Source organism: Heterodontus francisci, unplaced genomic scaffold, assembly GCF_036365525.1.
Source record: "Heterodontus francisci isolate sHetFra1 unplaced genomic scaffold, sHetFra1.hap1 HAP1_SCAFFOLD_594, whole genome shotgun sequence".
NCBI classification, from domain to species: domain Eukaryota; kingdom Metazoa; phylum Chordata; class Chondrichthyes; order Heterodontiformes; family Heterodontidae; genus Heterodontus; species Heterodontus francisci.
The window spans coordinates 43,757-58,486 of NW_027140509.1; the positions used below are offsets into that span (position 1 = coordinate 43,757).

Consider the following 14,730-nt stretch of genomic DNA (forward strand, 5'->3'; position numbering starts at 1 on the left):
CACTCTGATATACCCCACACCCCTCACTGTAACACTCTGATAAATCCCACACCCCTCACTGTAACACTCTGATATATCCCCACACCCCTCACTGTAACACTCTGATATACCCCTCACTGTAACACTCTGATATACCCCACACCCCTCACTGTAACACTCTGATATACCCCACACCCCTCACTGTAACACTCTGATATATCCCACACCCCTCACTGTAACACTCTGATATACCCCACACCCCTCACTGTAACACTCTGATATACCCCACACCCCTCACTGTAACACTCTGATATACCCCACACCCCTCACTGTAACACTCTGATAAATCCCACACCCCTCACTGTAACACTCTGATATACCCCACACCCCTCACTGTAACACTCTGATATACCCCACACCCCTCACTGTAACACTCTGATAAATCCCACACCCCTCACTGTAACACTCTGATATACCCCACACCCCTCACTGTAACACTCTGATATACCCCACACCACTCACTGTAACACTCTGATAAATCCCACACCCCTCACTGTAACACTCTGATATACCCCACACCCCTCACTGTAACACTCTGATATACCCCACACCACTCACTGTAACACTCTGATATACCCCACACCCCTCACTGTAACACTCTGATATACCCCACACCCCTCACTGTAACACTCTGATATACCCCACACCCCTCACTGTAACACTCTGATATACCCCACACCCCTCACTGTAACACTCTGATAAATCCCACACCCCTCACTGTAACACTCTGATATACCCCACACCCCTCACTGTAACACTCTGATATATCCCACACTCCTCACTGTAACACTCTGATATATCCCACACCCCTCACTGTAACACTCTGAAATACCCCACACCCCTCACTGTAACACTCTGATATATCCCACACTCCTCACTGTAACACTCTGATATATCCCACACTCCCTCACTATAACACTCTGATATATCCCACACTCCTCACTGTAACACTCTGATATATCCCACACTCCTCACTGTAACACTCTGATATACCCCACACCCCTCACTGTAACACTCTGATATACCCCACACCCCTCACTGTAACACTCTGATATACCCCACACCCCTCACTGTAACACTCTGATATACCCCACACCCCTCACTGTAACACTCTGATATATCCCACACCCCTCACTGTAACACTCTGATATATCCCACACCCCTCACTGTAACACTCTGATATACCCCACACCCCTCACTGTAACACTCTGATATACCCCACACCCCTCACTGTAACACTCTGATATATCCCACACCCCTCACTGTAACACTGATATACCCCACACCCCTCACTGTAACACTGATATACCCCACACCCCTCACTGTAACACTCTGATATATCCCACACCCCTCACTGTAACACTCTGATATACCCCTCACTGTAACACTCTGATATACCCCACACCCCTCACTGTAACACTCTGATATACCCCACACCCCTCACTGTAACACACTGATATATCCCACACCCCTCACTGTAACACTCTGATATATCCCACACCCCTCACCGTAACACTCTGATATATCCCACACCCCTCACAGTAACACTCTGATATATCCCACACCCCTCACTGTAACACTCTGATATACCCCACACCCCTCACTGTAACACTCTGATATATCCCACACTCCTCACTGTAACACTCTGATATATCCCACACTCCCTCACTATAACACTCTGATATATCCCACACTCCTCACTGTAACACTCTGATATATCCCACACTCCTCACTGTAACACTCTGATATACCCCACACCCCTCACTGTAACACTCTGATATACCCCACACCCCTCACTGTAACACTCTGATATACCCCACACCCCTCACTGTAACACTCTGATATATCCCACACCCCTCACTGTAACACTCTGATATATCCCACACCCCTCACTGTAACACTCTGATATACCCCACACCCCTCACTGTAACACTCTGATATACCCCACACCCCTCACTGTAACACTCTGATATACCCCACACCCCTCACTGTAACACTCTGATATACCCCACACCCCTCACTGTAACACTCTGATATATCCCACACCCCTCACTGTAACACTCTGATATATCCCACACCCCTCACTGTAACACTGATATACCCCACACCCCTCACTGTAACACTGATATACCCCACACCCCTCACTGTAACACTCTGATATATCCCACACCCCTCACTGTAACACTCTGATATATCCCACACCCCTCACTGTAACACTCTGATATATCCCACACCTCTCACTGTAACACTCTGATATATCCCCCACCCCTCACTGTAACACTCTGATATATCCCACACCCCTCACTGTAACACTCTGATATATCCCACACCCCTCACTGTAACTAGGTTATTAACAATTTGATTCTTATGTTAATTTCTTGCAGCTATCAAAGAAAACAGTCTCTGGCTAAGAAGGCAAAGGGTGAGTGGCTGCTCATTACCAACTGAACTCTGCACACGGACTGTACACTACCGGACAGGAGTGAATCATTCCCTCTTACACTCTGTGTACTGTACATGCACAGTCGCTGACACTGAGATACACACGGACTGTACACTACTAGACAGGAGTGAATCATTCCCTCTTACACTCTGTGTACTGTACATGCACAGGAGCTGACACTGAGACACACACGGACTGTACACTACTAGACAGGAGTGAATCATTCCCTCTTACACTCTGTGTACTGTACATGCACAGGAGCTGACACTGAGACACACACGGACTGTACACTACTAGACAGGAGTGAATCATTCCCTCTTACACTCTGTGTACTGTACATGCACAGGAGCTGACACTGAGACACACACGGACTGTACACTACTGGACAGGAGTGAATCATTCTCTCTTACACTCTGTGTACTGTACATGCACAGTTGCTGACACTGAGATACACACGGACTGTACACTACTAGACAGGAGTGAATCATTCCCTCTCATACTCTGTGTACTGTACATGCACAGTAGCTGACCCTGAGATACACATGGGCACAGGTCTGGGAAGACTTCTCAACCTCTTTGAGGATTGGCACAGTTTACTGAACCACATGCTTGTTGCTTTTTGAACATTATGTTGATATATTCACAAACCTCTTTGCCATTCTCTCCTCTTCCCACTGTCGCTGTCTTCTTGTCTTTTGTTTTCCTTCTATCTCCTTCTGTCTCGCTTTCTCTTTCTATCTCTCTCCCTCTTCCCCTCTGCCCCATTTCTCGCTCTTTTCGCTTCCTGTCTCTCACGCCTCTATCTCCCCCTCTCTCTCCTCTCTCCCTCTTTCTCTCCCTATCTCTCTCCACCTCTACCTCTGGCCCCCTTCCCTTCTCTGTCCCCCGTCTCCCTTTCTTTTCCCCCTCTTTCTCACCATCTCTTTCTCTCCCCCCTCCCCATCTCTCCCCCCTCTACCCCCTCTACCCCCTCTCTCCCTCTCTCTCCCTCTCTCTCCCTCTCTCTCGCTCTCTCTTTCTCTCTCTCTCCCCTCTCTCCCTCTTTTTCTCCCTCCTTTTCTCCCTGTCTCTTTCCCCTCTTTTTCTCCTTCTCGCTTACCTCTTTTTCTCCCTCTCTCTCTTCCTCACACCCTCCATCTCTCTCTCTCCCCCCTCCCTGTCCCCCAATTTCTCCCCCCCTCTCTCTCACCCAACCTCTGCCCCCCTCTCTCCCCCTCTCCCTCTCTCCGCCCCCCTTCCCCTCTCTCTCTCCCCCCTCTCTCCCCCTCTCTCTCTCCCCAATCTATGCCCCCCTTTCCCTCCCTCTCTCCCCCTCTCTCCCCCAATCTCTGCCCCCCTTTCCCTCCCTCTCTCCCCCTCTCTCCCCCAATCTCTGCCCTCCCTTTCTCTCTCTCTCTCTTCCCCTCTCTCTCTCACCCCCCCTCTCCCCCAATCTCTGCCCCCTTTTCCCTTCCTCTCTCCCCCTCTCTCTCCCCCAATCTCTGCCCCCTCTCTCTTCCCCTCTCCCTCTCCCCCCTCTCTCTCTCCCCCAATCTCTGCCCTCCCTCTCTTTCTCTCTTCCCCTCTCTTCCCCAATCTCCCCCCTCTCTCTCTCCCCCCTCTCTCTCTCCCCCCTCTCTCTCTCACCCCTCTCTCTCTCACCCCTCTCTCTCTCACCCCCTCTCTCTCTCACCCCCTCTCTCTCTCACCCCCTCTCTCTCTCTTCCCCTCTCCCTCTCCCCCCTCTCTCTCTCCCCCAATCTCTGCCCTCCCTCTCTTTCTCTCTTCCCCTCTCTTCCCCAATCTCTCCCCTCTCTCTCTCACCCCCTCTCTCTCTCACCCCCTCTCTCTCTCACCCCCTCTCTCTCTCACCCCTCTCTCTCTCTCTCACCCCCTCTCTGCCTCTCACCACCCCCCTACCCCACCATTTCCATCCCCCCCCCCCTCCTCCGCCCCTCACAGACAGCCTATTTCCAACAGATGTGTCCCAGATGCTCGGTCACTCTGTGTTCACCACCGTCGTCAAGACCAACAACACGTTCGGCTTCACCATTGCCGGTGGAAACCGTCCCAGCGAGCTGCTGCAGGTTGTCAGCATAGCGACCGGGGGTCCAGCTGATCGGAGCGGAGACGTGCAGATCCGTGAGTAACCCGACGACACACCAAATGTGTCAAGAAGGTCCCAGCATGGCCGAGTAAATGGCCAGTGAACATCAGTCTAGATCATTGTGAGCTACTGTAATTGGCAGGAAGAATAAGGAGCCTTAGTGGGATCTGCGGGTACAGATTCAAACATTATTTAAAGCAGGAATACATCTGAACAACTCCATAAAACACGTGAACAAAGCATTGGTGTTCAGTCCTGGAGAGAGAGAATTGAAAAGCAGAGACATCATGTTAAACTTGTATAGAAACTTATTAGACCACACTCGGAATTCCGTGCACAGTTCCAGTCTCCGTATCACACTCGGAATACCGTGCACAGTTCCAGTCACCGTATCACACTCGGAATACCGTGCACAGTTCCAGTCTCCGTATCACACTCGGAATACCGTGCACAGTTCCAGTCTCCCTATCACACTCGGAATTCCGTGCACAGTTCCAGTCTCCGTATCACACTCGGAATTCCGTGCACAGTTCCAGTCTCCGTATCACACTCGGAATACCGTGCACAGTTCCGACCTCCCTCTTATAGAAAGGATCTAGAGGCACTGGAGAAAGTGCAAAAATAGATTTACGAGGATGATCCCAGAATTGAGAAGTTGTAACACTCAGGAAAGACTGAACAGTCTGGGGGCTCGTCTCTCTAGAAAAGAGGCGGCCGAGGGGCGACCTGATTGAGGTCTTTAAAATGATGAAGTGGGTTTCGATCCGGGAGACGTAGAGAAGATGTTTCCACTTGTGGGGGGAGACCAGAACTAGGGGGGGGGTCATCAATATAAGACAGTCAGTAATAAATCCAATGGGGAATTCAGGAGAAACTCCTTTCCCCAGAGAGTGGTGAGAATGTGGGACTCGCTCCCACAGGGAGTGGTTGAGGTGAATAGTATCGATGTATTTAAGGGGGAAGCTGGATAAACACACGAGGGAGAAAGGAATAGAAGGATATGGTGATGGGGGGGAGATGAAGTAGGGGGTGGGAGGAGGCTCGTGTGGAGCAGGAACACCAGCACGGAGCAGATGGGCCGAATGGCCTGTTTCGATGCTCTAGACTCGATTTAAGTGGATGTTGTAAAATTTAGGGCACGGGGCATGACCAACCAACTCTTCTCTATTGGCTGCAGGTGATGTCATCGTGGCGATCGACAAGGCCTCTGTCCTGGGATTCACACATGCTCAGGTGGTGCGTCTATTTCAGGCCGTGCCGGAGGGAGAGGGCGCGGAGCTGCACTTGCGCCGCGGCTACCCGCCCCTGTACAACGTGGAGCCCCACCTGCTGTCGGAGGCCAATGCCCGGGCCGCGGGCGCACTCCCCGCCCCCGTCATGGTGATGCTCCCGGTGGCCGTCATGCAGAGCCCCGACGGGCCGGGTTTCACGGTGGCCAGGGGCGCCGGCGGGCACGCCAGGGTGACCCGGGTCAACGACCGGCGGTGCTGCCCCGACCTGCGGGAGGGCGACCTCGTCGTCAAGGTCAACGGACAGCGGGTGCAGGAGCTGAGCGACCGGCAGCTGGAGGAGGTGCTCAGGATGCACACCCGGGCCGGGGACGTGATCCTATTGGTCCAGAGAGCAGGTGAGTCAAGGTCACATGCCAGTTCCCTGACCCCCATTCCCAAGTGTGTCCCCAACCTCTCCCATTCCCAGCACTCTATAAACTGATCCCCCATGGGGAGACTCTCTCAATAAAAGGGGTCCCCCATGGGGAGACTCTCTCTATAAAAGGGGTCCCCCATGGGGAGACTCTCTCTATAAAAGGGGTCCCCGATGGGGAGACTTTGTCTACAATGGGGCAGGATGGTTGGGGCTCAGGGACAGGGTAATATGGGGTAAAAGGATAATGGATTGCATCTCTCTTCACCGCAGTGGAGAGCCCTGTGAAGGGCACACAGCTCTGGTCAGATTCCACGAGATGTTCGGCTGACGGTTCAGCTCAGCCCCAGGCCGGATACATGGAGCATGCCGGCGGAGACGGGAACGGGTTGCAACGGTTTGGCGCTGGCAGCGGACACCAGGACCCAGAATCCCCCTGTGGTGATGGACAGGAGCGGACCAAACGCGGCCAGGCACCCGAGGACATTGTCTGTCGGCGGGACCGAGAGGGGTCAGGGTTCCTCGCGATTTCTTTGCAGACAGAATCAGGGGACAAGGCATCACCGGGTAAGATGGAGGACACCTGAGCACTGGGTACGGGGCAGTGGGATTAGTTTGAGATTGATACAGGGCTAGGGGGAGAGATTGGGACAGTGGGATTAGTTTGGGGATTGATACAGGGCTATGGGGAGAGAGTGGGGCAGTGGGATTAGTTTGGGGATTGATACAGGGCTATGGGGAGAGAGTGGGACAGTGGGATTAGTTTGGGGATTGATACAGGGCTATGGGGAGAGAGTGGGGCAGTGGGATTAGTTTGGGGATTGATACAGGGCTATGGGGAGAGAGTGGGGCAGTGGGATTAGTTTGAGGATTGATACAGGGCTATGGGGAGAGATTGGGACAGTGGGATTAGTTTGGGGATTGATACAGGGCTATGGGGAGAGAGCGGGGCAGTGGGATTAGTTTGGGGATTGATACAGGGCTATGGGGAGAGAGCGGGGCAGTGGGATTAGTTTGGGGATTGATACAGGGCTACGGGGAGAGAGTGGGACAGTGGGATTAGTTTGGGGATTGATACAGGGCTATGGGGAGAGAGTGGGGCAGTGGGATTAGTTTGGGGATTGATACAGGGCTATGGGGAGAGAGTGGGGCAGTGGGATTAGTTTGGGGATTGATACAGGGCTACGGGGAGAGAGTGGGACAGTGGGATTAGTTTGGGGATTGATACAGGGCTATGGGGAGAGAGTGGGGCAGTGGGATTAGTTTGGGGATTGATACAGGGCTATGGGGAGAGAGTGGGGCAGTGGGATTAGTTTGAGGATTGATACAGGGCTATGGGGAGAGAGTGGGGCAGTGGGATTAGTTTGAGGATTGATACAGGGCTATGGGGAGAGAGTGGGGCAGTGGGATTAGTTTGAGGATTGATACAGGGCTATGGGGAGAGAGCGGGACAGTGGGATTAGTTTGGGGATTGATACAGGGCTAGGGGGAGAGATTGGGACAGTGGGATTAGTTTGGGGATTGATACAGGGCTAGGGGGAGAGATTGGGACAGTGGGATTAGTTTGGGGATTGATACAGGGCTATGGGGAGAGAGCGGGACAGTGGGATTAGTTTGGGGATTGATACAGGGCTATGGGGAGAGAGTGGGGCAGTGGGATTAGTTTGGGGATTGATACAGGGCTATGGGGAGAGAGTGGGGCAGTGGGATTAGTTTGAGGATTGATACAGGGCTATGGGGAGAGAGTGGGGCAGTGGGATTAGTTTGGGATTGATACAGGGCTATGGGGAGAGATTGGGACAGTGGGATTAGTTTGGGATTGATACAGGGCTATGGGGAGAGATTGGGACAGTGGGATTAGTTTGGGGATTGATACAGGGCTATGGGGAGAGATTGGGACAGTGGGATTAGTTTGGGATTGATACAGGGTTATGGGGAGAGAGCGGGGCAGTGGGATTAGTTTGGGATTGATCCAGGGCTATGGGGAGAGAGTGGGGCAGTGGGATTAGTTTGGGATTGATCCAGGGCTATGGGGAGAGAGTGGGGCAGTGGGATTAGTTTGGGGATTGATACAGGGCTATGGGGAGAGAGTGGGGCAGTGGGATTAGTTTGAGGATTGATACAGGGTTATGGGGAGAGAGCGGGGCAGTGGGATTAGTTTGGGATTGATCCAGGGCTATGGGGAGAGAGTGGGGCAGTGGGATTAGTTTGGGATTGATCCAGGGCTATGGGGAGAGAGTGGGGCAGTGGGATTAGTTTGGGATTGATCCAGGGCTATGGGGAGAGAGTGGGGCAGTGGGATTAGTTTGAGATTGATACAGGGCTATGGGGAGAGAGCGGGGCAGTGGGATTAGTTTGGGATTGATCCAGGGCTATGGGGAGAGAGTGGGGCAGTGGGATTAGTTTGGGATTGATCCAGGGCTATGGGGAGAGAGCGGGGCAGTGGGATTAGTTTGGGATTGATACAGGGCTATGGGGAGAGAGTGGGGCAGTGGGATTAGTTTGGGGATTGATACAGGGCTATGGGGAGAGATTGGGACAGTGGGATTAGTTTGGGATTGATACAGGGCTATGGGGAGAGATTGGGACAGTGGGATTAGTTTGGGATTGATACAGGGCTATGGGGAGAGATTGGGACAGTGGGATTAGTTTGGGGATTGATACAGGGCTATGGGGAGAGATTGGGACAGTGGGATTAGTTTGGGATTGATCCAGGGCTATGGGGAGAGAGTGGGACAGTGGGATTAGTTTGGGATTGATACAGGGCTATGGGGAGAGAGTGGGGCAGTGGGATTAGTTTGGGATTGATCCAGGGCTATGGGGAGAGAGTGGGGCAGTGGTGACTGATGGACGTTGCAGGTTGTTGTCAGATTTCTAAAGATTCACCCCTCCATTTCTGAAGGCAGAGACTTGCACCATGATCTGTATAAACCCTCCCTACCCTCTGCCCGTCCTTGCCCACATGCCATCTCACCAGCCTGGCCATTCTTGGTACCTTGAGCTGAGTGTGTGTCGGTAGCATTTTCGACCTTGGGACGTGTCCCAACCGATCTGGGACTTGTCTCTCCCACGGCCATCACACAGGGTGGACTTTCCGTCTGGGGTTCCCTGGACAGTGCTCCGGAGCAGGAACCCCGGCTGACGCTCCCTAACCTCACCCTGTCAGATGAGCTCGTTCCACACAGGCCGGGAATGGAGCCTGGGCCTTTCCTGCTATGTGGGGCTCAGATTGAGGAGGGAAGCAGGGTGGGAATACAGACTGGGGCCAGCGTTCTTTAAGGTCATTACCATTTCTACAGAGACACCCATGTACCCGGGCGGGTGTGGTGGGTCAGGTACAGAACGGGTGTGAGATACAGAGTAAAGCTCCCTCTACACTGTCCCAATCAAACACTCCCAGGACAGGTACAGTACGGGGGTTAGATACAGAGTAAAGCTCCCTCTACACTGTCCCATCAAACACTCTCAGGACAGGTACAGCACGGGGGTTAGATACAGAGTAAAGCTCCCTCTACACTGTCCCAATCAAACACTCCCCAGGACAGGTACAGTACGGGGGTTAGATACAGAGTAAAGCTCCCTCCACACTGTCCCCATCAAACACTCCCAGGACAGGTACAGTACGGGGGTTAGATACAGAGTAAAGCTCCCTCTACACTGTCCCCATCAAACACTCCCAGGACAGGTACAGTACGGGGGTTAGATACAGAGTAAAGCTCCCTCTACACTGTCCCCATCAAACACTCCCAGGACAGGTACAGTACGGGGGTTAGATACAGAGTAAAGCTCCCCTCTACACTGTCCCCATCAAACACTCCCAGGACAGGTACAGTACGGGGGTTAGATACAGAGTAAAGCTCCCTCTACACTGTCCCAATCAAACACTCCCAGGACAGGTACAGTACGGGGGTTAGATACAGAGTAAAGCTCCCTCTACACTGTCCCAATCAAACACTCCCAGGACAGGTACAGTACGGGGGTTAGATACAGAGTAAAGCTCCCTCTACACTGTCCCCATCAAACACTCCCCAGGACAGGTACAGCACTCTGAGGGAGTTGCCTGTCTTTTACCGGGATCTATTCCGAGTCTGGAACATGGTCGCCTCCAGTCAGGGCGCTCCCCTGCCGGCAGAGGAGCGCGCCTCGGCTGTCCGGGCGGCCGACTCCGGGGACGGTCCAGCGGGCGGAGGAGTAGCCGAAGCCCCCGGGACGCCCCTCACTGCGGGTGGCGAGGGGGCTCGGGTGTGCGGAGTGATTCCGGCCGAGCTGACCCCCACTCGGCTGGAACTGGTCATCGGACCCAGGCCCCGAAACCCTCCTCGGGAGCCGGTCCCGCACAACCCGAGCCGCCTCTCGGAAATGCCCTCCGTGCCATTCCAATCGGCGCGGAGGGGTTTCCTGTGCGGGCTGCTCCTGCACACTCTCCACTTCCTCGCCCTCGTCAGCCGGCCGGACACGCCCTGGCGGTCCGCGTTGCCATCTGGCGGCGAGGGGAAACCCCGATGGAGGTCTCTCTACGCGGGAGTGTTCGCCCTTTACATCGGAGACCTGGGGTGGAGGGTGCTGCACAGAGCAGTCCCATGCAATAGACTTTTAAGTCGGTTCACGGACTCCCAGGCCAGCTGTACTTTCTGTGGCCTGGACGAGTCCGTGTTCCACGTTTATACGGAGTTGCGAGGTTGCAGCCCCTCTTTGAGTATCTGAAGGGGCTGCTCCTCAAATTCTGGCTGCACTTCAGTCCCACGCTCCTGATCTTTGGGCACCCGGTGCGGAGGGGCTTGGGCCGGGAGGAGGATCTCCTCGTCGGTCTGCTCCTGGGCCTGGCCAAGGTGGCAATTCACAGGTCCAGGTTGCGGGCCGTCGGGGGGTCCGTCCTCCCCGACTGCCTGCCCCTCTTCCGCGGTTACGTTCGCGCCCAGGTGTCCCTGGAAAAGGAGCATGCGGTGTCAGTCGGTACGCTTGAGGCCTTCCGCGACCGGTGGGCACCGCAGGGACTGGAGTGCATCGTTGACGCCGAGAATGGCATTTTAATTTGAGTTTTTGTTTATTCCTGTTTTTAATAAAGTTATTTTAAAAATATAAGTGTGTATATAAAGGGGGCCTGAGGAATAAAGGCCCCCTCGACATTAAAAAAAACCGGGGGTTAGATACAGAGTAAAGCTCCCTCTACACTGTCCCCATCAAACACTCCCCAGGACAGGTACAGCACAGGGGTTAGATACAGAGTAAAGCTCCCTCTACACTGTCCCCATCAAACACTCCCCAGGACAGGTACAGCACAGGGGTTAGATACAGAGTAAAGCCCCCTCTACACTGTGACGTTACACTGTGGGACTGCCCCAGTGAGAGAAGCTGTCTGACCAGATTGCCCGCTGGGTTTTTGATGCCTCCCTGTTACTTCCGACAGGGGCCTCGAGCCAAGGCGACGCCCGCGAGGGAGACCGAAGATCCCGGAGCCTCTCGGCGGCCCCAGACGTCCCGCGAGGAAGGTATGCGGCAGGAGCATTCCTCTCCGTTGCGTCGGGCAGGTTGCTGAAATTTGTTAGGTGTTTTGATCGGGGAGATCGGGAGAAAGCGTTCCCAGTGGCGGGAGGGTCGGTAACCGGAGGGACACAGATTTAAGACAATCGGGAAAAGAACCGGAGGGGGGAGAGGAGGAGAATGTTTTTTGATGCAGTGAGTTGTTGTGATCTGGAACGCGCTGCCTGAAAGGGCGGTGGAAGCAAATTCAATAGTAACTTTCAAAAGGGGAATTGGGGAAATACTGGAAGGGGAAAAATTTACAGGGTATGTGGGGGAAAGAGCAGGGGGAGGGATTGTGATTAATTGGAAAGCTCTTTCAAAGTGCCAGCACAGACACGATGGGCCGAATGGCCCCATTTTGTCCTGTCCGACTTGACGAACTGATCATTTTATGCCTTTGCTGTTTGAGCTGGGTCATTTATCACATGGCCGTCAGTGGGATCGTGCTGTCCCCAACAAGGCAGTCGTGTTTCCTGCCTTACATCAGTGACTGCACTTGGCTGCGCAGTGCTTTGGGACACCCGAAGGGTATCAAAGAAGAGCTGGAGAGCTCAGTGAATGTGTCACCCAGGGACTGCAGGCAGGGCCGCCGTACAACAACAATAACTTGCGTTTGTGTAGCGCTTTTAACGTGATGACGCACCCCAAGGTGCTTCACGGTAGCGTGATAAGGCAAGATTTGATCCCAATCCACATCAGGAGATATCGGGGACGGGCGACCAAAAGCTCGGTCAAAGAGGTCGGTTTTTAAGCAGCATCTTAAAGGAGGAGAGAGAGAGGTGGAGAGGTTTAGGGAGGGGATTCCAGAGCTTAGGGCCCCCAGGCAGCTGAAGGCACGGCCGCCAATGGGGGAGCGATGGGAATCGGGGGATGGTCAAGAGGCCGGAATTGGAGGAGGGCAGAGATCTCGGAGGGTTGGAGGGGCTGGAGGAGGTTACAGAGATAGGGAGGATTGTAGAGGCTGGAGGAGGTTACAGAGATAGGGAGGGTTGCAGGGGCTGGAGGAGGTTACAGAGATAGGGAGGATTGTCGGGGCTGGAGGGGGTGACAGAGATTGGGAGGGTTGTAGGGGCTGGAGGGGGTTACAGAGATAGGGAGGGTTGTAGGGGCTGGAGGAGGTTACAGAGAAAAGGAGATTTTGTAGAGGCTGGAGGAGGTGACAGAGATAGGGAGGGTTGTAGGGGCTGGAGGAGGTTGCAGAGATAGGGAGGGTTGTAGGGACTAGAGGAGGTTAGCGATAGGGAGGGTTGTAGGGGCTGGAGGAGGTTACAGAGATAGGGAGGGTTGTAGGTGCTGGAGGAGGTTACAGAGATAGGGAGGGTTGTAGGGGCTGGAGGAGGTTACAGAGATAGGGAGGGTTGTAGGGATTGGAGGAGGTTACAGAGACAGGGAGGGTTGTAGGGGCTGGAGGAGGTTACAGAGATAGGGAGGGTTGTAGGTGCTGGAGGAGGTTACAGAGATCGGGAGGGTTGTAGGGGCTGGAGGAGGTTACAGAGATAGGGAGGTTTGTAGGGATTGGAGGAGGTTAAAGAGATAGGGAGGGTTGTAGGGGCTGGAGGAGGTTACAGAGATAGGGAGGTTTGTAGGGATTGGAGGAGGTTAAAGAGATAGGGAGGGGGTGAGGATATGGAGGGATTTGAACAGGAGGATGAGAATTTAAAAACAGAGGTGTTGTTTAACTGAGAGCCGGTGTCAGTCAGTGAGCACGGAAAGTTTGTGCAAGTTCAGACAGGGGCAGGAGAGTTTTGGATGAGTTCAAGTTTACGAAGGGTGGAACACAGGAGATCAGCCAGGAGAGCGTTGGAAAGCTCAAGTCTGGAGCTAACAAAGGCAATGATGAAGGTTTCAGCGGCAGCTGAGTTGAGGCACAACCCTGCAGGATTTCTGCTTTTCGTCATTTGTCTTCATATCTCCTTATGTGGCTCAGTCTCAACTTTGCTTTGATCATGCACCTTAGGATGATAGGTTGTTTTTGGTACTGCACGCAACAGTGCGGATCTCCCTCAGTACTGACCCTCCGACAGTGCGGATCTCCCTCAGTACTGACCCTCCGACAGTGCGGATCTCCCTCAGTACTGACCCTCCGACAGTGCGGATCTCCCTCAGTACTGACCCTCCGACAGTGCGGATCTCCCTCAGTACTGACCCTCCGACAGTGCGGATCTCCCTCAGTACTGACCCTCCGACAGTGCGGATCTCCCTCAGTACTGACCCTCCGACAGTGCGGATCTCCCTCAGTACTGACCCTCCGACAGTGCGGATCTCCCTCAGTACTGACCCTCCGACAGTGCGGATCTCCCTCAGTACTGACCCTCCGACAGTGCGGCGCTCCCTCAGTACTGACCCTCCAACAGTGCGGATCTCCCTCAGTACTGACCCTCCGACAGTGCGGATCTCCCTCAGTACTGACCCTCCGACAGTGCAGCGCTCCCTCAGTACTGACCCTCCGGCAGTGCGGCGCTCCCTCAGTACTGACCCTCCGACAGTGCGGCGCTCCCTCAGGACTGACACCAGGGAAGAGTCAGGTCTGGATCATGGGACTTGAATCGCTGGAGTGGGGGCTCGATCCCACAACCTTTTGACTCGCAGATCACCTGCGAGTCCTCAGCCCTTTGTGACCCCGTGAACCCGGAGGTCCCCCGACCCTGTTTTGAGTCAGTGGCGTATCCAGCAGGACCATGTCACAGGTTGCACTGGAGTACCCAGCACTCAACGAGTCATCGAGCAGCTGGGGCTGCAGGACCTCAAACCCCACCAAGGCAGACTGAGAATTTGAAGTCAGTTGTAAAAATCGGGGAATAAAAATGCAGTAAAAGATTGGCGCAAAAATGGCCGGTCTGTTCAGACGTCACTCTGAAGCATGTTTGTTACGTCAGGTAGTCTTAACCCCAGGAATTTTTACTTTCTCCTTCCTCACAGCTCCAGGGCACAGCTGAGCGACTCTCACCCCGACCAGGTAATGAAAGAACACGGCCCCAGGACAAGACCCAGGGAA

The 14,730-nt window shown here is 53.9% G+C and overlaps 1 protein-coding gene across 2 annotated transcripts in view; it reads left to right on the forward strand.

Moving 5' to 3' along the window:
- The window catches only part of LOC137360025 (membrane-associated guanylate kinase, WW and PDZ domain-containing protein 2-like), a 60,862-nt gene that overhangs the window by 34,372 nt on the left and 11,760 nt on the right, over positions 1–14,730 (forward strand). For both annotated transcript variants that reach the window (XM_068025604.1, XM_068025605.1), the window contains exons 6-11: positions 2,424–2,461; positions 4,424–4,603; positions 5,746–6,195; positions 6,486–6,779; positions 11,620–11,701; positions 14,655–14,691. In XM_068025604.1, coding sequence (XP_067881705.1) covers positions 2,424–2,461; positions 4,424–4,603; positions 5,746–6,195; positions 6,486–6,779; positions 11,620–11,701; positions 14,655–14,691 — 1,081 coding nt within the window. The remainder of the gene's footprint in view (positions 1–2,423; positions 2,462–4,423; positions 4,604–5,745; positions 6,196–6,485; positions 6,780–11,619; positions 11,702–14,654; positions 14,692–14,730) is intronic.